General features: G+C 51.2%; 2 protein-coding genes across 2 annotated transcripts in view; both read left to right on the plus strand.

Annotated features, from left to right (window-relative positions):
• LOC113405347 (perilipin-3-like) overlaps window positions 1–3,072 on the plus strand; it is an 8,026-nt gene extending 4,954 nt beyond the window's left edge. Inside the window, exons 5-8 of the mRNA XM_026646481.1 lie at window positions 48–285; window positions 791–966; window positions 1,381–1,509; window positions 2,707–3,072. Of these exons, the coding sequence (XP_026502266.1) occupies window positions 48–285; window positions 791–966; window positions 1,381–1,509; window positions 2,707–3,072 (909 nt within the window). The remainder of the gene's footprint in view (window positions 1–47; window positions 286–790; window positions 967–1,380; window positions 1,510–2,706) is intronic.
• Window positions 3,073–8,539: 5,467 nt separating this feature from the next.
• On the plus strand, window positions 8,540–14,521 carry LOC113405348 (perilipin-3-like). Its single transcript, XM_026646482.1, has 7 exons — window positions 8,540–8,602; window positions 9,128–9,323; window positions 10,839–10,921; window positions 11,266–11,551; window positions 12,769–12,956; window positions 13,887–14,015; window positions 14,120–14,521. The coding sequence occupies exons 1-7, from the start codon at window positions 8,540–8,542 to the stop codon at window positions 14,519–14,521; spliced, it is 1,347 nt and encodes a 448-aa protein (XP_026502267.1).
• The last annotated feature ends 9,542 nt before the right edge of the window (window positions 14,522–24,063 follow it).

Genomic DNA, 24,063 nt, shown 5'->3' on the forward strand with positions numbered 1-24,063 from the left:
CTCTAGTGTAAGAGTGCCACAACCTCTCCTTTGACACCTGCCTCTAGGTGGCTTCAGATGCCCAAGACCGCATGCGTGCTGCAGTGGCAGGGGCCAGGGATGCAGTCTGCAGCATGGCTGGTGAGGCAAAAGATGCAGTGACCAGCATGGTGGGTGTGGCCAAAGGGGCTGTCCAGGAGAGCATGGAGATGACCAAATCCGCAGTGACCAGCAGCATGAACACAGCGCTAGGGAAATCTGAGCAACTGATGGACCACTACCTCCCCATGTCAGAGGAGGAGCTCGGTAAGAATACTGGTGCTGGCTCTCCATGGCCCAATAGCAGAATGGGGCTTTGTTAACCTCTGTATCCTACTCCTCTGCTCCCTCACGCTCTGTGGGGTAACAAGGGCCATGCAACCCACCTTGATCACATGGGCCTGCTGTCTCTTGCAACTTGAGAATCTGACTTATTTTCTGCCCATTAGGTGGCAGCTAGTGGACATCCTGCAGCAAATGTTGGCAGCTGGAAACAGTTTACCATAGATCCTTTCTTTACATAAAATATGGTATTGGTGGGTGGAGGGGAATCTCTAGTCTCATCCGGGAGGCAGGGCTGGGAATGTATGTCCATGTACTGGTGTCCATGCCTCTGCCTAATCCCTCATTGTAGTGATCCTTACCTTGTGTTTGACACATCAGTGCCTGTAGCTAGGCCTCCATAGCCTGGAACAGGATTCCACACACTGGGGTCTGACTCTGTAGTTCAGGTCTCATCACAACTGGCCATTTCTCCCTTGCTATATTCCAGCTGAGCTGGCAACCCCTATGGAGGGGTCTGGAGAGCAGAAGAGTTACTTTGTGCGTCTGGGCTCCCTTTCTACCAAACTCCGCCAGCGAGCCTACCAGCACGCCCTGGGCAAGATGAGACAAGCCAGGCAGCACACCCTGGAGGCCCTCTCCCAGCTCCAGCAAACCATCGACCTGGTAGGGCCTTTTTGTCTTATTGTGCTTTCCCCTGTAGCTGCTCTAATCACTGAAGCTCAGACTGGGGCTTGCCAAGCTCTGCATGTCCCTGAATGATCGTGTGAGCAGGTGGGGGTCATGTAGTGTCTGCACACAACTATAGTTCAAAGCTCAGCCGAGTGCCATATAGTGCTGGGTGCATGGTATGGTACATCCACTCCCATAGATGCAGGTGACACTGGCCTTCGGTGGCTGCAGAAGTCAACAGCTCCCTTCCAGGTGGAGGGTCTCTAGCCTAGTGGTATCACAGGTGTGGCACTGTCTGCTTCACTCGGCTTCTGCTACTCCCCTGTACCCAAGACACTGGGAGCAATACTGGGAGAAGCTCTTGTTCTCTGCTGTCCTGCACAGTGACTGAACCCTTGTGTCCTCTAGATGGAACATGCCAGGCAGGCCGTGAGTCAGAAGGTTCATGATGGGCAGGAGAAGCTGCAGCAGATGTGGCTAGAGTGGCACAAGGGCCAGCTGAGAGGCAATGAGGATGACAGCTCACCACAGCCAGAGGTATCTGATGGGTTGTACTCCTGGGGTGTGATCTAGGAGCTGTTGGAACCACTGATTCCCCCTAACAACTCAGCTGGATTGGTCTTTCTCATGTTGCTCTGCTGATAACAGTCCTTGGAGAGGCTGGCTGTGAATCACCCACCACAACAGCAGGTGGCTCCACACACCCAACTGAGTTACCTGAGTGCTTTACCTAAACCACTCATGGACAAACAGGAGGCCACCCCAGCCAATTTCCCAGCTCCCCTGCTGTGCACCCCTACTAGAGCAAAAACCTAGAATTATACCGTCTTATGCTGCACAGGGATCTGTTTGCTTCCCCCCTTGATGTGGGGAAGATATGCAACAGCCTCTGTTTACAGAGATAGGATTCCCAAACACTTCACTTTAAGACACACTGTTAAGATAAAACAAGTTTGTTTAACTACAGAAAGATATCACTTATAATTGCTTAAAGTCTAGCAAGCAGATTACTTAGCAAATAAACAAACACAAACTAAGCCTAATATACTAGATATGGTTTGAATTTAGCAATTTCTCACCCTGGTTTATATGAGCAGTCCACCAAGTTTCCATATGTAGGCTAGAAATCCCTTTAGCCTGGGACCAGCACTTCCCCCAGTCTGCCTCTCAGGGATTTCCAGAAGTCCTCTTGTGTGGGGAGCAAGGCCAAGAGATGTCTCTCCACATCCCTTGGAACAAAGGGTTCCCAGCCCAGTTTGTGGAAAAATACAGGTACCAAAATGGAGTTTGGTGTCATGTGGTCTGGTCGCATGCCCTGCTGAGTAATAGCAGCCATTACTCATAGGCTGGCTGAAACATTCACAGGAAGGCTAAGCTCTTCCATGGGCCATTGTCTTGGCTGATGGCCCATCAGCCCTATATAGCTTCTTCATTGTACCTCAAAGGCTGCTTGTGGGTGTCTTCAACTTCACAACCTCTTCCAGTAACACATACATAGCATATACAATCTGAGATATTAATGTTCAACAGATTGAGACTTTCAGAATGATACCTTACAAGGCATACTTTGTACAAAATGCCACATAATCATATTACTATGGTGAATGTGGGGTGCAGAGTGTCACAGTATCCTTGTCCTCTTGCTAAGATGCAGTGTGACAATGCTGTATAGCACATCCTGACAGGAGTGAGCTTCACATGCATCTAGTCACTCCCTTCTCTCTCTCTCTCCAGGAGATGGCGTCCCAGGCTCTAGCCACTTCCCATAACCTCATCCTGCAGGTGCAGACTGCCTGCCATAGCCTTCTGCCCAACATCCAGGGTCTCCCTGCCTCTCTCCAGGAGAAGGTTCAGCAAGCCTATGAGAACATGGGAGAGCTCCAGACTTCCTTCTCCAATGTCCAGTCCTTCCAGGAGCTGTCTGAGGGTATCCTGACCCAGACCCGGGAGAAGGTGACCAAAGCCCAGGAATCCCTGGATGAGCTGCTGGAATATGTGGTGCAGAACGCTCCCCTCACGTGGATCGTGGGACCCTTTGTTCCTGCTGGAGACTCCGCAGAGCCGGTGGGGGAACCAGCAGAGGAGAAGGTCACAGCCTGAAGGTTTCATATCCATGCCTCCTCCGCCCCCATGCTGCAGATGTTTGTGGTGAACAGCATGTCGCACTCTTCAGTTATTGCAGCAACTCTCATGGAATGGAGGCAAATCTCATCACCTTGATGATCCTAGCTGCACTGGGTCTGCTATTCTAATACCTTGGCTTTCTCACCTCCCCACTAGTTAGTGACTGATAGGATAACTTCTCATGAGTACCCAACTGTCTAGAACACCCACCTATTAAATGGGCCTGAGCCGGAAGCCCTCAGAAGGCATATGTCTCATAGTGACTTGGCTTCTAACAGCTGTTGATGGGTTTGCAGGATGGGAGAACCAGCTCAGTAGGTCCAACTTCCAGGCTGGAGAAGGGTGGTTCAAAGATGGGAACCCCACTACATGGGAGTCCTGGGGTGTTGAGCACGTGCTGGCTACAGGGGCTGACTCCAGTCCACCTAGAGGTTCTAAGGGATCATTTGTCCAGCATGAGGGCTCCACCTTGCCTTCCTCCAAACAGCATTTAACCAGTGCTGCTAGTTCAGTTATTATGGGTGTTCCTCCCACCTCTCATTCCTGTGCTGGGTTTCTCTAAGGTAACTGTAACGAGCCTTGTTAATGGAACTGCATATGGGCTGGTGGCTATAAAAGGTCTCTCTACTGGTGACTAAACACTTCTGTATGTTAACACAACTAGCCTCTTCCACAATAAACACGAGCTGCTTTCAACAAAGGTCTCTCGTCCTTGTGTTCATCTGCAGATCTCTCCACGTGGCTCCCTGTCTTGCTGTCCCACCTCAAATGTACCCTCTGACTGAGCCAGGTTCTGGAGACCAGCTCTCTCTGAGTAGGGCAGCCTGACTTCAGTTCCTTTGCTGACTTGCTGTCTTGGGCCTTCCCAACTCCCTAGGACAGGCTCTGAGTGCTAACAATGCCAGGAAAAGGTCTCCCATGGATGCTGTTCCACCCCTCTGAAGACAATGCAGGTCTGGAGTATTGTTCAGACCCTGGCTATGGGAATGATGCTCTGCCCTGGATCACTCAGATTTCTGGGGCTTGCCACTCTGCCTTCCCTTCCCCATTTCTTAGCCTGACCAGTCCCATGTTGCCTTCCCTGAGTCCTGCCACTCAGACTCTCTCATTGGCTTTATGCTCTAACAAAGCAGATGCTTAAAGCCTTCACCAGAGAAGCTAGAAACACTTATCAGTGCCAAACTAGTCAGGCAGGGTTGGGGGAACTTGGTCTCAGGCAGGATGATGCTAAAGCATCCTCATTGCTACAAGTACTGGTGTAAAATGCTCCCCTGAAAGGTGACTGTAGTCTCACCCTTAACAGTCACCACCTACCTGGGAACCAGACCAGCTTGAAGACAATGCTCAGATAACTAGGTCCTCCCTTTGGTTTCTCCTGCCATCTACTGCATTCAACATGCCTGCATGGATTTCAAAGAAGCAGAACTTAGCCCAGTATGTTAACACAGGTAGAAAAGACGCTTGAGAAATGACCCAAAGGAATTTAAGGGAACTCTTCTTCCTTCTTCTCTTCCCCTGCGCCCCCCCCCCCCCACGCACACACAATTGTCACTCTGACCAAAGCTACATACAGTATTTCCCTAGCTCAAATATTAGGTGCCTTTGCTGTGATCAAAGGTGGTCAGTGTGGTTCCACATGAAGCATTCTTTTTTAGATTACAAGAATGCTATTAAGGCTGCAGTGTTTCTAGAACTTCCTGGGCTTCAAAAAAAAAACAACAACAAATCAGTCAGGCCTTCAAACAAGCCAGTTAGTATAAACCACTTGTGAATATATGCTATGGCCTTCTTTAGCTCAAGATGTAGCAGCTTGTACTTAAGCAGCCCTGGTTCAATTGCCAGGGTTTCATTGAAATTCAGTTCTGACTGAAAAAAAAATTCAATTAACCCCAAGTTGTGGCTTGCAAAATCCTATGCAATTAACTAGTGAAACACTTACATAACATTTTGTGAAAATGTCTCTCCTGTTCCCAGCACTCACCTGTGAGAGAATGGAAAAGACACCACATGTATGAGAAAATAAGACCCTTTTATGTGCTGTGCAGATGTTTCTCCTCAGGAAGTCTGCATGGGTGCTTCCTGGCCCATGTGACACAAGGCACTTGTGTAACTCTCAATTTTAACCAAAGGGAAAATTGTCACAGCAGCTGCAGTACCAGAATGTAACCAACCTGCCAAGGAGTAGCAGAGAGACCTGTGGAACACATTTAAGAGTATTCCTAGACAAGCTGGGGCTAGTGAAAATATAGGCTACAATTATAAATGGAATCCATGAGGATAGCCAGAAATTAAGTAAGGAGGCAACTTGGCTGGTCCTGGACCAAAGAAAACAGCCCAGCCTTTCCCAAAATAGACAGTGAAGCAAACAACCACAGAAAATGCCCAATTGCACTGAACAACAGGGTCAGCACCCTAGTGTGGAATGGGGCTACACCCTTTAGGAAGCATATTCTGGGGCCTCCTATGGGAGCTTGGGAGACCTGAAATGGGCTGATTACTTTGTCCAAGTGCCATCTTTTAGCTATGCTGCCCTCTAGGAGCCAAGTCCTGCTGTGATGAAGTGGTCAGCTCTTCTGGGCAGGAATCATGAGCCCTAAGCATTCCCTGAGAGGCATTGTCTCACTCAGTGGTTGTACTTCTCAGCCAATCACGCTGATAAAACATCTAAAATTATGGCTCTCACTATTCCCCTGAGAGCCCTGCTGCCCACACTCCAGAGAAATCTCTGATTTATTTTAATATCCCTGTTCAAATGAGCCAGCTGATGGCATATGATTAAAAACTGGCTAACTGATAGGTCTCAAAATGTAATTGTAAACAGGGAATCACCATGGAGTTGATGTATTTCTAGTGGGGTCCCATGGGGATCAGTTCTTGGTCCTATATTATTTTAACACTTTTATCAATGACCTGGAAGAAAAATAAAATAAAATCATCACTGCTAAAATTTGCACATGACAAAAAAATTGGGGAAGTGGTAACTAATCAAGAGGATAGGTCACTTGGTACTAGCAAACAATATGCATTTTAACATGGCTAAATGTATATGCCTAGGAACAAAGAATGTAGGCCATCCTGGGTGAAACAGTGACTCTGAAAAAGATTTGGGGGATAATCAACTGAACATGAGCTCCCAGTGGGATGTTATGGCAAAAAGAGCTCATGTGATCCTGGGATGCATAAACAGGGGAATCTCGAGTAGGAGTAGAGAGGTTATTTTTTCTCTATTTGGCACTGCTGGAATGCTATGTCCAGTTCTGGTGTCCACAATTCAAGAAGGATGTTAATAAATTGAGGAGGGGTCTGAGAAGAGCCAGAGAATGATTAGAAAACCTGCCTTATAGTGATAAACGCAAAGAGGGCAATTTATTTATCTTAACAAAGAGAAGGCCAAGGGATGACTTGATCCAGTTTGGATGTACCTACATAGGGAACAAATATTTCAAAATAGGCTCTTCAAATCTATCAGTCAAAGGTATAACACCATCCAATGGCTGGAAGTTGAAGCTAGACAAATTCAGATTGGAAATAAGGCATACATTTTTAATAGTGACGGTAATTAAGCATTGGAACAATTAACCAAAGGGTCACGGTGGATTCTCCATCACAGACCATTTTTAAATCAAGGTGGGATGTGTTTTCTAAAAGCTCTGTGCTGGGAATTATTGTGGGGCAGGTCTCTGGCCTGTGCTGCACAGGAGATCAGACTAGATGATCACAACAGTCCCTTCTGCCTTGGAACCTATGAATCTATAATATCAGGGCTCCATTATTGCCTGTTGTTTCTGTTAAGATGACTGAAGGGGAAAAGGCATTTCCTACAAAGCAACTCATTGGTCAGGGTGGAGAGTTCTGATTTCTTTCTGGTGCTGTCTGTCTAGGCCTGCCCTCTGATGACATCAGCACTGGTATATAAAGGCTGAGCAGCACTTCTATTCTATACCATTGCAGGATCTGAGAACTGACTGGAGAACCTTGCTGAGGTAAGCTGTGGTTTTTATTGAAATAGCTTTGTTTACCTGTCTGTTGGGCAGAGGGGTCATTTGGCCTGTTCTGAAGTGTTTGGTGAAGATTTCTTTTTTTTGAGCTGTGAAATGTGTGGTTTTAATTTAACCTATTTCAGTGTATGGCATCTGCACTACTAAGAAACCAACTTCAGACTTTTTAGTACAGGCCTAGAAGGGAGATGCTTAGAGAAGAAGGCTCTTGAGTTTGTCTTGTGATCTGTGAAACCTGGATTAGTGAAGAGGAAGGAAGTGGAAGTCATGAGATTTTTTCAATCTAGAGTGTCAGGCTAGTCCAAATACTGCCTAGTCACCCTTCCTGGGTGAAACTCCCCCCTCCCCCCAAAAAAACCCCACCAACAACAACCAAAAACATAAGGTTTATGGCTTTGAGATCTTGATTAATCATCTGCAGATGGGGAATTACCTGCCTTGGGAAGCTGAATCAATTAACCAGTGTTAATCAATGATCTTAGGAAGGCAGGGCTAATGAGAAACAAGTGGAATATGATCATAGAAAAGACAAATTTGCTTCTTTAGGTGAAATTCTGATGGGGCTCTAAATCTCTGTATCAAGTGGTCTTAATCTCTAATTTCTGGTTAATAACTCTGGTGCCTCTAGCTAGGGGAGTTCACACTGTGAGGAGGGGAGTCCTTAACCACTTAGAAATGGTCCTGTGGTGATGGTCACAGGGTTGCCGTCTGTCTGCAGGTGGATGTTTACCTTCCATTAGGCTTGTTTTCAAGCTTAGTAGCTGGTATCTCATGTACTTGGGGGAACTCCTCCCTTCAAGCTTGTCTTCCAACTCTAAACCTGTCTTTCTCTGTGAACCCCACATGAGGGGAAATGCTATAAACAAGGCAAACTGCTTTTGGTCCCCATTTTGACCATATTTCTGTATGCAGTGTAAGAATGAAATCCTATCACTTGCTCTCCTAGCTGCCTGATGGTTGGTAGGTGAGCTTGGTTGGCTGTATAATCGCATTTCAACCTTTTTAATGATGCTGGACAAAGCAGTTTATTAGCACCTGCTGGGGGAAGGAATTGTGGGTTTCTTGCTGATTGTGTGCTGCAGGAATCTGATCCAGCAACTGCAGTGAGTGACACTGCTGTTGTCACTCTAACCTACACAGCCTTCATAGACCTGCCTGTGCCACTACCTCTGGGTTTGGCCACCCCGCTATAGCAGGAAAGTGGCACGACTGAGCTGCTGCATTGGTTGGCTGGCTCTTGTCTCTTGGAGTAAACTAGAGTGGCTGAAAAGGTAACTGGTAAGATCTCTCCAATAGCTCTTCCAGGAGGACTCTGCCTTGGGCAATCTAGGAATGATCAGAAGCACTGTCTGCATTTAAGCTGTTAGTCTGGGCACTGCTTGCCTCTCTCTTGTTGGTAGGCTAACCTCTGTGACGTTCTCTCCACTGCAGCATTTGGCTTCACCATGTCTTCTAACGAGAATGACGTTCAGGATGCTCCCTCAAAGAGTGGGGAGCAGGAGCAACAGGTGAGTGTGCTGGAAATCTGGCCAGTGAGAGCATGGTTCTATCGGCTCTTTCAGCCAGTTGTAATCCTATAGTGACTGCTGTAGTGGCTCCAGCCCCAGGCATATGGTGGTGGCAAACCAGCCTATGCCTAGACCTATGTAACAGAACAAGAAGCACCATCAGCCCTCCTGAGAAGTCCAGGTTCCAACTTGGCTGGTAAATCCAGATAGCTAATGTGACCCCACAGTAGTAGCTAACCATCACTGTCTGTGATGGGAACACGGTGCTGCCCCTCAACATGACTGGTGAGCCTGGTTGCACTGCCCCCTCCTAGGAAGTCACTACACCATTAAAGGGCTCTCCAAGCAGTGGCTGAGAGACTTAATGCTCTGGTGTTACTGTGTCTGGCCTCCTTTGCCCAGGAGGCTACAGACCTTCAAATCTGAAGGGGGTGTTGGAGAGGAAAGGTAGCTGAGGACCCATAGTCCTGCACGCTAACCGGCAAGCAATGGTGGTCATGACTCTCCCTTTCGTTCTCCTGTTAGAACTTGGTGAGCAGAGTGGCCAGTCTGCCCTTGGTCAGTGCTGCTTACGATGTGGTCTCCACCACTTACACGTCCATCAAAGAGACCCACCCCGTCATCAGATCCATCTGTGACGTGGCAGAGACGGGAGTGAGGACCATCACCTCTGCCACAGTCAGCGGGGCCCAGCCCATCCTGGACCAGCAGGCACCTCAGGGTGAGTGAAGGAGGGGGGGATGCTCCCATATGCAGGGGATGGGGAGTGAATTGCCAAGTGAGTCCCAAGAATGAACTGTCCTCCCCAGAGTGAGAAATGGGGCCCCCTTCTGCTGTGTAGGTGCATAACACTCCTTCATCCTGGGAGAAGGGCTCCCTGCTTCACCGGGTACCCCCCACTAAATCCATCTTGGGTATTCTGCAGCACCCATCAGCACAGCATATGAGTACCAAACACCCCTCTGAACCGTGGTCCGTGGGGGAAGTCCGCACTATTCAGTCACATGGGGTCTGCCGTTTTATACGCCAAATACAAAGAACCATGAATGAAGCTTCCTGATTGCTGGGGATAGCACAGTCTGACACCGCCAGGCCAAAGCAGTTACATGTCTTGGGCTTGTAATCGGCTTCACACACAGTCTTATGATACTGCTATTGCCTCCTCATTCAGGCACAGCCCAGAGGCAGCAGTGGAATGGTCTCCTATGCCCCTTATGTTCAGCATGTCCACACAGATATAACTCTGTTTATGTTAATGGCTTCACTTGAAATCCAGGGTCCTGCTGTCCTGGCTCAAGGTGTCCATGCCCTGAAGAGCTCCCAACATAAACATACCATGTAGCTTTCCCACTCAGTGCTGGTCACAATGTATAAGAAACAAACATGTCTGCATCTCCCTTAATGGTGCAGAAACAACTCCACCAGACCCCATAAGTGGGGGGGGGGGGTGCTGCCACATCCCCTGGCTTGAAGGGGTTTCCATCATATGCAGGGTTTACAGTTCAATGGCTCTCAACACCCGTACTATAAACACTGTTCCAGCCCCCCTGCTAAACCTTCTGGTACCAGCCACCAGAGAAGTATCCAGCAAAGCTTAGTGTCAAGCAGTGCTTGGCTGGAGCCTCCTACACCACTCCCTATATCTGCCTCAGTCAGCTGACCCCATTCTCACAATCCCAACTCCATCTCCAGGTAGTGTACCGGCTGCCTTCTGTTTTATTCCACCCCAGCCTGCTGGTGAGCAACACAATGTAACGCCCACAAAGCTTCCTGTGTGGTAAGGCTGAGCATTGCCAGCCAAAAAGGCTTTCTCCAACAATCCACCCCTGGCCAGCAGCATAACTCCACAGGGGTGCAAACAGCCCCATGTTCTGGAGCAGTGCTGGCTTGGCAGCTAGAACAGCGAGGTGCTGGAAGGAACTGTCTGGAGGAGAGGCTCCTTTTCCCAAAGTGTCTCTCCCACCTGAGGGTCTCTCCCAGTGGAGGTAAATCACTCTTCACATGGGCAGCGTGGCCTAGTGATCTGCTCACAAATAGGAGCAAGGACCACTTCCTGAGGTCTGGCTCCGACACAAACTTACCCTAACCTCGGACTAGTTCACCTCTCTGCCCTCTCAAAGAGGAAAAGGAGGTGACCTCACATGTATAGAGGGTACAATGAACTTGGGAACTCCCCTGGATGTACACATCCTACTGAAATGGAAAGGCTTTTGGTAACTAATCCTAGAACTGTTAGTCTCAACAGCCAGTGACTATGCCTGCGAGAGCCTGGACAAACTGGAGGAGAAGCTGCCTGTCCTCCAACAGCCAGATGACAAGGTAACCCTAGCCTTTGTTTCAGGGCTCCCTGTGGCGGGGAAGGGCTGTGGTGTGCAGGGGTTTGAGACCTGGTACTGCCCTAGCCGAGGAAGGCTCTGATGGACCACAGCTGCTGGATTGCAGAAGCAAGCTGTTCCCAGGGGGCAGTCCATGCAGTCTCCACTAGCAGCATTGCATCAGCCAACATATGCCTCTGTCAGGCAGAGGCAGAAATGAGCTGAGAAGTGGAGTTTCAGGCTGGTCAATGCTTGAGTTGTGGGGGATTTCTCCTCCCCAATTTGGTGCCCAAGGGTAAGCGTCTGTCTTTTTGAGCAGACATAAACTGACCTTTCCTCTGCCTTCAGGTGGCCTCTGATGCCGAAGAGCTAGTATCATCAACACTGACTAGTGACAAGGATGCCATCTGCAGCACGGACACTGGAGTGAAGGATGAAGTGACCAGCATGGTGGGTGTGGCCAAAGGGGCTGTCCAGGAGAGCGTGGAGGTGACCAAATCCGCCGTGACCAGCAGCATGAGCACAGTGGTGGGCTCCAGCATGGGGCAGACTATCCTGAGCGGTGTTGACTTGGAACTTGAGACATCTGAGTCGTTGGTGGATCACTACCTCCCAATGACGGATGAGGAACTTGGTTAGAATGCTCCTACACTCTTCATAAACCTAAAGAACTGTGACCCCTGGCTCGGATACCCCACATAGGTTTTTGGTGTGGTCCTAAGGGTAATTTGGATAACAAGAAGCTTCATCTCCCCATCCCACAGTTCAATGGTGGTGCTCATACTGTACCCATTGCTGTGATACAGGAGTTCAGGGCATTAAATAACATAACTTGCATTTGTCACATGGGGTTGCTTTTGTGGTCCCCCGATGTAGATTTGTAATACTAATGCTAAGCATGGCTCTGTCTCTGTTTAAAAGTAAGGCTGGAGGTGCATCATCGGCTCAAAACCCAAGTGGTGGCTTTCAGATTCTGCCTAGGGCCAGCCTTGAATGAGCTCCTGCACAAACTAGCTTTAATCTTGCTGTAGGTGGTTCCATCAAGCCAGAGAGCAGAGTGGTCAACTGTGGGACCCCCCCCCCCATTCTGGAGTCTTAGGCATCCCTGCAGATATCCCAGATCAGTTCATGTGGTGCTTGAGATCTCCTGCTTGATGGCACTGTAGGGACTTCTGCTCGTGGTAGGCTGTTGCTGAAATTATGCATGGTTGCGTTTTGTAGCTTGGTGAGGCTTGCCTCTTGCTCATATCGACAGTACAGCTGTTCCATTGAGAGGCAATGCAGGCCAGGTCACTGTGTCCAGATGAGATGCTGGATAGGAGCAGGGCCGGCTCCAGCTTTTTTGCGACCCCAAGCGGCGGAGGGGGTGAGCCGTGATTGGCGGCAGCTCTGCCGCGCTGCTTCATTCTTCGGCAGCAATTCGGCAGCGGGTCCTTCCCTCCGAGAGGGACTGAGGGACCTGCTGCCGAAGACCCAGACGTGCCGCCACTTTCCATTGGCCGCCCCAAGCACCTGCTTCCTGCCTGGAGCTGGCCCTGGATAGGAGATTGCTGTAGATAGTGCTATGCAAGAGCTCAGTGTAAACCTGAATTGGGAACACTTCTAGCCTGTGGACTGACTCCATCAATTGTAGAAGTTCTAGTTACCTTCAGTTAATTTCCCCCATGGCAGGTGTTTGAACTCCAATCAAGTCCAAAGGCAGAGCTAATATTGTGTTGGCTCCCTTTCTCCAGCTCTCCGCTCTAGTACAGCCCAAACTAAAATACAAGAGTGGCTGGCACCAGGGCTGAAAGCATCCTGTGCTGGTCTGCTCCCTGCTGACTAGATCCTGGTTCTCCTGTTCCTTTCCAGCTAAACTTGCAGTATCCCTGGAGGGGCTGGGAGAGGCTCCTGTAGAGCAGCAGAGTTACTACGTGCATCTGGGTTCGCTTTCGAGCACGCTGCGCCAGCGAGCCTACCAGCACGCCCTGGGCAAGATGAGACAAGCCAGGCAGCGCACCCTGGAGGCCCTCTCCCAGCTCCAGCTAACCATTGACCTGGTAGGAACACTTAAACCCTTCTCTTCCCCCCCGCCTTCCCACCAGGTCTGCTTTGGGTAAAGCCCTCTGTCTTGCTAGCTACATAGCTTGTTGTGTGTCTGAGAAGGCTTTTCCTTCACCCCTGCCCCTGGTTCTTGTCACGCAGACCGAAAGCAGAAATCCAAAGTGCGGGCAATGCAATGTTTATTGGGATTAGTTCCAAGCCAGCGTATTGATAGCGCTACACACTGGCAGTCTGTTCCCTAGTGTCCCATTCCCAGCTCTCCTACCAGAGCCTTACTCCATGTTCCCTTCCCAGCTTTGATGCTGCAGAGCCCTTTTTTGTCCCCATTCCCTCCTTCTTAGCAGGCCTAAATAGACCTGTAGTGGACACCTAGTCACACCTCTTGCATGTTATGGTCATATTCCATTTTGGAGGGGCATAGGTGGGACAAAGACCCCAGACTTCTTTTGTATCCCATGGCCAGAGCACAACCTCGCTCCTTACCCAAGGCCAGGCTTTTCTTTGGCTTTTAGGGTTTTTTATATGCCTCCACCACACTTTCTCCCTTTGCCCCACCTAACTGGTTGCTTGACCTTGGCTTAAAATAGGAGCCAGATAGCCTTTCAGAGCATGCTCATATTACAAGGTATGGTGGGAGTGTAACACTTGTTCCCATTATACTAACACACCCATCTGGCCAGGCAAAAGCAACACACTGTCTTTGTCCTTTGTTCATACGTTAGTATAGAATAGACTATCAAAGTCAAACCCAAAATTCTATTCCAGGCTAACAGGCCTATATACCAACAGTGCCTGCCTGGCCTGAGCAGCCCCACTGTAGTAGTGGACGGTGAATTGAGTCCAGTGCACAAGCAGTTCCTCCCCCCACTACTATTAGCTATGTAAGTGTGACTTGTCGCTGTGGAATCGTATGTTCCCTCTCCTAGATGGAACATGCCAAGCAGGCCATGGATCAGAAGGCTCATGATGGGCAAGAGAAACTGCAGAAGATGTGGCTGGAGTGGCGCAAGGGCCAGCCAGGAGGCAGTGAGGACAATGGCTCACCGCAGCCAGAGGTATCCTTGTTCTCTTGCAGTGTTGCACTGCACCTTGTGTCTACAGCATGTCATGACAGGAGTGAGCTTCACATGCACCTAATCACTCCCTCCTCTCTCTCCAGGAGATGGCGTCCCAGGCTCTAGCCACTTCCCATAACCTCATCCTGCAGGTGCAGACTGCCTGCCATAGCCTCCTGCCCAACATCCAGGGTCTCCCTGCCGCTCTCCAGGAGAAGATTCAGCAAGCCTATGAGAACATGGGAGAGCTCCAGACTTCCTTCTCCAATGTCCAGTCCTTCCAGGAGCTGCCTGAGGGTATCCTGACCCAGACCCAGGAGAAGGTGACCAAAGCCCAGGAGTCCCTGGATGAGCTGCTGGAATATGTGGTGCAGAACACTCCCCTCACATGGATTGTGGGACCCTTTGCTCCTGCTGGAGACTCTACGGAGAAGGTGGAGGTACCGGCGGAGGCTGAGAAGGTGGAGGTACCGGCGGAGGCTGAGAAGGTGGAGGCAGAGGCCTGAAGTATTGCATTAGATCACCATACAGCCACTACATCTCACTACTGCTCAAATAGAACTTCATGTTCACAGTCAGAATAGTCTAGTCATAGTTGGGTTTGGGATCTGAGTCTGTCTGTTACTTTGCACACTGTATGTCCAGCTGTATGCACATGACTCTCTACAATGTATTTAAGGCTGTCTATCTTGTATTCAAGTCCCTACTTGCTAGAGCACCTCTGATGCTCTTCCTGGTGAGGTTTGAGTGGGAATACCACTCTCTGATGCAGGCCCTAAGCTTTATGGCCTTAATGTCCCCTCCAAGGGAATGGGAACAGACCTCCAATCCCTTTATTTGGGAGACTTCTGTCTCTGATCTTTCAAAGTCCTGGTAGGGCTTCCTCTAGCCTGTCTGTTAGGGGTATAAAAGGAGTGAGGGTGGGACCTAGTCTGCTTTCTGGTCTTCCTGTCCCTACTGTGCAAACACCTGACAGGCTATCACAGACCCTCACCCTGGTTTCCCTAAAAAACTCTACTTCCCTTTGGAGTACAGCCTTAAGCATGGAAGCTCACGACCATGCATAGTAACTGCCTGTTCTGCACGTAGCATCTCCTGCTCCACAGCACATGCCCTTATTGTGACGGTTGCTAGCTTTGTCCTCTTAATAGCATTGCATTGTTAGGGTGCGGAGGCTGGTCTCATACTGCTCCCCTGAGACAGTCCATAGTCTCTGCCCCTAGAAAGACCCCCACCCTTCCCTGTGACTGACTTACGAGTAGAACAAAATGTAAAACTACTGGCTGTACTAAAATAAACATTCTAACTGCATTTGGATAAGGGTCCTGGACTTGTGTTTGGTTCTTAATGAAACTGAGTGAGCAGCAAGCAGGTCTCTCCTGCTGGAGAAGTATTGATTTCCTGCTTCAGTCAGTGGAACTTCAAGTGTCAAGTTCTGGAGTAAGGGGGTTATGGCTTCTCCCCTACATGTGTGCTCAGCAGGGCATGATCCTAGCAGAGATGGAGGCAGAAACACCAGGCTCTTTCAAACCTAACTCCTCTCAGCTGCTTGCAGACTTCATTTCTGCTGCAGCACTGATGGGAGAACACCTCTACTCCTCAAGTGAGCTGGGCAAAGCAGATGGTCACAGTAGCCTTCCTTGCCGTTTTGGGGGGGGGAGGGAGATTGGAGGGAAGAGATTCTTGTCACCCAACTTCCATGGCTTGTGCCCTTTTGCCCCTTAAAGGGAGGAGCTGACTTAGCCAGAGCATGCAAAGTCAAATACAACCTAGCATGAATATTCAAACCTGCATCTAGCCACTGCCCTGGGGCAGTTAATAGGCAGTATGGGGCTAGAGGCTGAATTGCAATGATGAGGCTTGTCCACAGATGGGATGTTACAGGAATCATTCAGCTGAACTTAAAACTCCACACTGCAAGCACTCCTACCTTGGGATACACTTCCTATGCAAGCTGAGGGTGTCTCAAAGGCACAGCTCACCAAACTGCTGGCAAGGGCCCCAAGAACCACAGAAGCTGGAGGGAGGTGTGGGGGGGAGAGTGGGTCTGCAGGGGCTGGAGTTCCTGATGCTAAGCCATGAGTGGGGGCTAGGTTGCTGTCTGTATGGGCATCTTGCATATATTTAAGGCTTGATTGCAGAAGGTGCTGGTAGAGGAGGAAAGATTCTGATGCAGCTTAACTGAGAGGACACATGTGGCCTGTCTGAGCAGGGCCTGATGCACTGAGTCTCTTCCCAACAAACTCTTGCTGCAGCTTCTGGGGCCATTCCCTGGGGAGAAGGGCCATGCAGAGGACCCAGGGGAAGGGGCCAGCCCTCCATCTGCTCTCAGCCCAGCAAGACTTATAGATCAGAGGAAGAAGGTTAGTGTGCTATCAGCTGTTAATACTTCAGTGCAAAATGCCCATCGCTGGCAGACTCCTGCCCTTAACTGGGTGTGGCTGAGCCCTTGTGCTGTCAGGAGAGAGAGTCGCAGTTGACTGCTCAGGAGATGGGTTATTTACCTTGTACCTGTACGTGCAGGCCTCTCGCAAGCTTGCTGATCACTTTCCTACCCCTGCAGTTGGAGCTGGTCTTCTGGGCTGGAGTCAGAGACAGAAGTCAGGGTCTAGGCTGCCAAGGCAATTCAAGTTTGCAGTGCGGCTGTAGCAGTGTCGCTCCCAGGGGCGGAGAGAGCCAAGGTGGGTGAAGTAACATCTCTTATTGCACCAACTGCTGTGGGGGAGAGCGTGCTCAGTACAGCTCCAAAGCTTGGTTTCCTGTGTGGGAAAGACCTGAACTGTCACCAAGTACTTTCCCCAGAAGAGCTAAAATGCCTGCCTCTAACTAACAGAAGTTGGGCCAATAAAAGGAAAGATGAAATTACAGCACATGTTAATTAACATGCCAAGGAGGAGCACCATGTTAGGGGTTCAAATACATGGGTCCCTAGCTTCACTAAGAGGTGACTGCAGGTGAGCAATGTTTGTTTCCCAAGGTAGCCCTGCCCCATGGGAGCTGATGGTTAAAAACAAATAGTGTGAGGCATCTGTGCCTTCAAACCACCTGTCTCCTCACTGCTTTGGGGGAGAGGGCAGCAGCTGCACTGGCCCTGCAGGAAGAACTAGTACGTGTCACACAGCTCTATCCCATTGGTTGTTTGCAGGGAAAGCACCGAGGGAAGAGCGTTCTCTGACACGATAACCCTGGAGGCTCTACAAGCCTAGTGGGCAGCTGTGCCCAGGAGGTAACGCTCGGCTGTTGCACTTTGTAGTGACAAGGCAGGCCTACAGGCCCTCTCCCAGAGCAAAGCCTTACCACGCCAGCAGCTGTGCAGATAGAAGAAAGTGGGTCCTTGCTCCAAAGTGTGGCAGATCTAAGTATGTCCACCATCATGGCTCCTTCCTTAGTGCCCACTCCCAGCCCCTCCTGCCCTGGAATAGGAATGGGGGGGGGACCCCCTCCAGCAAAAAGCCCAGCCTCTCAAAGGCCCCTTCCCTCCATTTCTGGCAAACTTCAAGACCGGTCACTCTTATGGCCTGGTGTTTGCTTCCTGGCACACCTCCAGCTTGTGAGCAGGCTTGGGCCTATCATACTTGGGGCTACGCAACATAGAAGCGAAGAGCAGCTTGTGTGCGGAGGAGGTGCCCTTTGACTGGCCACGCCCAGTACCACTAAGGCTCAGCCTGTTTGGGCCTCACCTCTGGCCTGTGAGCGCTGTGGGGCAGGGCTCGTGTCTGTGTTTTTATAGGGGGTGAGGCCCGTGGGCTGTGCTGAGCACAGGGCTTAATTCATGCCAGGGCTGAGCTATCGCACCTCTGGGCTCGGCAGTTCAGAGCCCCTGCACCTCTGGGTTTGCCACATCCGTTATGAATGTAAAAACATTGCCCGAGCCCCAGCACCTCTTTCATTACAAATTATGCCCTGTGAGGCCCCTAGTGCCAGAGCTGGGGTAGGGAGGGAGCATTGCTGGGAGACAGCGCCGGCTCACTCCCAGGACACAGGGATCCTACTAGCAAAGTGGTCAGGGAAGTTTGCATCTAGCTGAGCCCATAATTAGTGGCGAGGGGACAAGCTGTGCAGACAGCGAGTGGAAGAGTGTTCTGAGTGGGGAAACCCTGGGGTCCATTCACGGTGTGTCCAGCAGCCCAGGCAGGGGGCTGGTCACCTCACCCCCAGGGCTGAGCCTCAGTAACCTGCATGCACCAAGCAGCCCAGTGAGTCTGTCACACACGCTCGCTGGCCGGCTGCTTCGGGGTGGGTGAGGTTTCAAGCAAGGAAGTGAGCAGCAACGCACAGGTTAACCGAGCCCCAACAAGGCTGCTGGAAACTGCTGGGCCTGGCCCTGCCTGGGCAGTGACACAAAACCATGCAGTTAGCCCTGCCCAAGCAAACCAGGGGGCTTGGCCCAGTGCTGTTTGGAGCTTCCTCGATGAGGTTCATTGGCACCTTGGAGGGGGTGAGCCACACCTCTGGTCACCCATGGCCCGCTGGGGGCAGCCAGGCATGCTGGGGGGAGCCCTTTGCTGGCACAGGACCAGGCTTGGCAAGAATGGGACGCCACAAGCATGTGGGGTTGGGGGGTGGGTGTTTTTTTCCCCCCTCTAGCTGCCTCTATGGAACTTCCCAAACCCAACCTTTCCTGTGTGCTCACAGCCGTGTTGCTGCTGCCGCCCTGGTGGGTCCTGTAAACACCCCAAAGCAATGGGAGCCCCGAGGAAGTGTCACCTACTGGCCAGAGCCAGGGACTGGGACTCAGGGGACCTGAGCTCTAGCCCCAGCTCTGCTGTTGCGAGCTGGGTGACCTGGGCCGACTCACTCCCCGCCCCACCACCCCCGTGTCTATTATCAGGGCTGGTCTGTCTGTTTCTTTTCCCCAGTAGCTCTCGGTGGGCAGAGTTCAGTGCTCCCTGCCTGGGCGTCACGGAGGGGGGAGCTATTTGTATTCTGACACTGTGACTGTCCAGGGGCCCTGGCCCTCTTCTCCACTCACCCCGCTCTTACTGGCCAGACAGGAGAGCGACTCTCTCCGGGGTGCCCTGCCCTGCCATGACATCAGCAGAGGCTGAGCAACGCTTCCCTGACCTAGAGTTCTTATGCCCCATTTTTGAAAGTGACCGGCTCTAACATTTACAGCATCATTTTGAGCAAGCGGAGTTTTCCAGCCACGAAAGAGAGGGGCTTTTTTAACTGAGCTGAGCAGGACCATGTTTCTGATGCCAATTGAAAGCAGCAAGGCAGGAGATATGAGTCTTGCACAAGGGAAAACACCTGATTCTGTCTAGGAAGAGCTGCCCTATGGGGTGGTGTCCCGGCAGGCAGCTGGCGCTGGCACTATGCTTGTCCTGCTGAAATGATGCTCCCCCTTCTCTCCCACCCCACAGCCACTCGCTACCTTGTCACATCACACCACCTTGTAGCTTTGGAGTTGATGTCAAAGAACCAGCCCCAACCTCTTCCTGTGGGTGGTTTCTGGCCTCAAGGAGCTCGTGTCTGCCACCACCCCAGCCACCAACGATGCACTTAGCAGCACCATCACCCTAGCAAAGGATGCAGCGACTGGCAAAGAGATTGGAATAGAGATGCTGCCCCGACCAGACCAACCTGCCAGTGAGCAAAGGCTAAGCTAAACACCGGTCACAAATCCTCCCAGTGCCACTCACTCTCTCTGCTCAGATACCAGCCCCACTTTGCCTCATGCTTACGTCCGTCAGCAACATGCTCCTGGGCCCAGGGCAAACCAGTCTCCCATCTGTAGCAGAGACTTCACAGCACCCCTGCTTGTCCCTACCACCCAGCCACCAACCACTTTTACCTTCTCTTCATTCTCTGTCCACCACAGCTGGTTCAGCCATCACGCTGCATACTCCAAGCTCAGCGTCGTCGTCTGCCAAGGCTGGTGCCCTCTCAGTCTAATCAACGCTTCCTGTTACAGCTGTCGCATTCCAAATGATTTTGTCATTTTCTTTCCAGGGGAGGACATCTACATCCCGGAGTGACAAGGGGCTACAGGGGACTCATGGAACTGCTTGCAGGAGGATTAGTCCATCAATTCTAATTTGACGGCCTTGGAATAAAATGCCTGGCAGACTATAGAGATGAGCTTTTGAGTCTTCAGCAGAAGGTGCTGAATCATGCCCAACATGCTCGGAAGGACAACTCAGTTGTTTGGTTTTCAAAGCTGCATCCTTGCCAATTCAGCATTTATACCTCCCTAGCTATGGGTGTGTGAAACCCCATACAGAATATTTGCGCACGCTCATTCGGCATGCAGACAACCGCTGGGAAAACATTATTTACCATCTATGGTGCGGAAGCCTTCAAAGCTCTCAACCCAGGTGGTGCCTTATAGTAGATGACAGGCCAAAGGGCTTAGCCTCAAAGGTACTTGGAGGCCTCCCTCTAGTGCTGAAACACCTTTGAGGAGCTGGGCCTTGCAGTTTTAAGAAAGACGCCCTTAACTTTATTTGGTTTAACTGACAGCCATCTGGCCACAGTCGTTACAAGAAAATCTTGGCTCATGACTGGCTAAAAAGCACCACGGGAATCATTGTGTTATTGTTACAACAGGGTGATCCTGGTCCATTGGAACTCAGAGCAGCATCTGCCCCAGCAGCTGGGACACAGAGCAGCAGTAGCTTCTATTCCGTCTCACATCACCATGAAGAGAAAGGGACCAAGAAGTATTGTCAACCTCAGCCTCCCGGCTAAAAGGGAACGCAGTGCAGAAATCGCTACTCTCAGCCAGCTGCCAAAGTCACGCGCGGACGCCTGGGCACCCTGCCCTATTGAACAGGGCAGGGCCCGTCTTTGTGTTCTGTTTGTACAGCTCCTAGCACAATGGAGGGCACAACTAGGGCTCTTCGGTGCTACAAATACTAATATGATAAATGTGTATGGCACAAACTCATCCTATTCCAGAGCGAGCCAGCTGTGTTGGGAAACAAAAACAAAACAAACTGGTGATGTTTTCAGTAAACAATTAAACCATCGTTTCCCCCAGCTGAGTATGGGTCCAGCTCACACTTCCACGGGACTCAGGATGAACATTGATAGCTATAGCCACACTGGGTTAACCTTGACCAGCACATAAAGGTTAAAAACTACAGGGGCTTGTCGCCATTAGGATTTTACATTGAGATTGGTATCATGCCTTATCAATCTCAGTGCAAACCCACAGCTCCCTCTGCAGTGACCACAAAACCAGTGTGATCAAACGGCAGGGAAAAGGCCTTGGCCGGGAAGTCAGACGGGCTGGGCAAGGGCCAGACAAAGAAATGGAAAAGCATATGGGGGCAAGAGGACACCCAGGGAGAGAAGTAAGTCAACAGCAAGGGAATGAATGGGGTGGGCGGAGCGAAACAGAGATTCAGACACACAAAATCCAGAAGCAACATAACAATGAAGGGCACAAAGCGGCGGCTGTTTATCATTCGGGACGCAGGGATTGCCCCACGCCTCATTACCCCCCCATCACAGTGTATTTGGGCAATGTGATCATCCCATGGCTGCCAGCCTCTGGAAAAATAATGACCAGCGAGGCTAGTTTATGGGGGAAAAGCAGAGTGTGGGCAGGCCGGCACTCACACGGGTCACTGCGCCAATGATCGCTGTGTACACAGCTAATAAAGAGAAAAGCAGTCACCAGCCTCGAGGTCTTTGACAGCAAACACTGTGTGTGAGAGAGACAGCGGGAGAGCAGAACAAGGATGGGGAGGGGGGGTGAGGCTCGGCCTGATACGGACCTGCAGGAATTTAGAGTTTGAAGGGCTAAAATCACACTTAGGAACAGAGGAACTGCCAGTTGGACTCAACCGTGCCGGCCCTCTTGCTCTGACAGTGGCTAGCACCAGCCGCTTCAAAGTAAGGTGCAGAAAACCCTGCAGCAGGCAGCTCTGGGCTAGTCTGTCACAGGGCCAGCCTCTTCCGAACCCTGCGCAGGTCGGCTCATGCCCTGAAGCGGGGGGGGGGGGGGGGGGGGGGGGGGAGGAGAGCAGTTAGGCCCCTGCTAAAGCTCTTGGTTATTTTTCAGTATTGCTATTGTAACTCCAAATAGTTTTGTCCAATCATTTTATGAAGCTTGCTCAGGTCTTGGCCTCAATGACCTCATGTGACAATGAGTTCCACTGGTCGCTTGTGAAAGTATTGCCTGGTATCAGTTGTCTATCGGCTGCCTAGCCATGTCACTGAATGTCCCCTTGCATGCATAGTGTGCCAGAGGGCAAACAGAAATGCCCATTCTACTCTCTCTAAACCATTCATATGGCGCCTGTACAATCCTGGGATTGTACCTGTCTGTTGCTGAGGCAGGATAGTTAATAGCAAAAACCAGCATGAACTCAAGTCCGTGAGTCGCTGTGTCATTCCTGTCCTGCTGTGTGCAGAGCTGGGGGCTGACGACAAGGCACGTGACATCACTTGCTCCATGGTACAATGGCACTCAGTCAAAGCCCCCAGGAGGAATGCGGAACACGGTGCTGGCTCTCTGGGGGTAGGAAAGGTGCTTGCTTTTATCTCTCATTCCTAGTTTTCCAGCCTTCTTCTGCCTTGCACTCTGCCTCCCTCTTCTGCTTTCACTGGGACAGGCAGTGTCTCTCTCTCCCCACCCAGCCCACCTCTGCCCTAACACACCCCACCTGCTTCTCACTGCCGTCCTCCCTTCCCCGCAAAGGACCTGGGGAGCAGCTGCCCCATGGCCTGCTCCAGCCTCCTCTGCCCATGGCTGCTAGACTCGCTCCGAGCCTGAATGGCTGTTTGTGCTCAGTGCACCCGCTCTGCCCTGTTCTCCTTTGGGGGTGGGGGGGTACTGGCCAAAGCGCTCTGTGTTTCAATGGGAGCAGGAGCAGGACCTTTGTCTCACCATGTTTGCATCTCTTATGCACCCCCGACACCCCACCAGTGGGTTTGGCTGGGCTCTCTGGGGCAGCAGCTGTGTGAGCACTGCCCCGGCTCAGCGCTGGGCACATCGTCACCTGGCGGGACGGATGATTTTGACAGACAAGGGGGCCTTGTGTTCCCCTGTTTATTTCCTGGTGTGCACCCAGCTGCAAAGCTAATGTCAGGGCGGGTTAGCTGGTGGACTCCTGCTCCCACTAACCCAAACCTTTGTGAGCCTCCATGGGCTGGAGCTGCCAAGTGGTAGGGTCCCCTCAGCAACAGAACAGGGAAAGTCCCCACCCTCCAGCAGAACTCAGTTCTAGGGAAGGGGCGGAAGGCTCTGGCTGGCAGAGTCAGTCTTAAGGGGATGTTGCACTTATAAGTTTTCTCTACTTGTCCTGAGCCTGTGACAAGCTCTTTGTCTGAGCCCTGACGCAGAGGTAGATTTAACTGCTTCAGTGCCGGTGCAGGCTGCAGAATGCACTGCTGGTGCGGCTCCCTGGAGCCGCTGCAGCTGCTGACAGCACGTCAAAGAGCGCAGCTATATTCTGCTGCCACCTCCGGCGGCGTGACAGCCCAAGAGACCAGGCTAAGAATGCTCTCTGTGCTGAACAGCAGCCTGGGGGTGAGCGGGTTTTTACCATCTATTTGCAGGAGCGGGGGGGTGTGAGCTTGGAGTGGGATGAAGTGGCAGACGGCAGGTTTCTAAAAATGCCAGCAACACTCCACTCATTGCTCAAACTGGACTTTGCCTGGGACAGCCCTCGCCACAGCTCACTGCAGCCACGGGGTCACTTTTAGAGCCTCTCACCCATTTACTGGCTAGGTCCAGCCCTAGTTAGTGCCTGAGTTTGGCATCCCTTGCCCCTGCCCCCACCATGGCTAAGAAATACCTCGAGGAGCTTATAAGAATTGTTACAATCATTGCACGCCTGGACATTCTCCCTTTGAAACGCTCCAGGACTGATTTTTTCCCCCAGTGTAATTACATCTGGGGCCGTATCAGCCCCTGGGGTGCGCCGAAGTCCCAGAGCTTAAGGCCAGAACCTGCCCCCAGATCCCGTCAAAGGAGTGACACTGATCAGCAACAGCCCAGGAGATTTACTGCAATATCAAAGGAAACCCCAAAAGCAGCGTCTAGGGCATAGCACTCGGTTCTCCAGGCAGGCTGCCTGGCACTAGTAGTAAAAGC

Source organism: Terrapene carolina, unplaced genomic scaffold, assembly GCF_002925995.2.
Source record: "Terrapene carolina triunguis isolate 2854851 unplaced genomic scaffold, T_m_triunguis-2.0 Scaffold35098, whole genome shotgun sequence".
NCBI lineage: Eukaryota > Metazoa > Chordata > Testudines > Emydidae > Terrapene > Terrapene triunguis.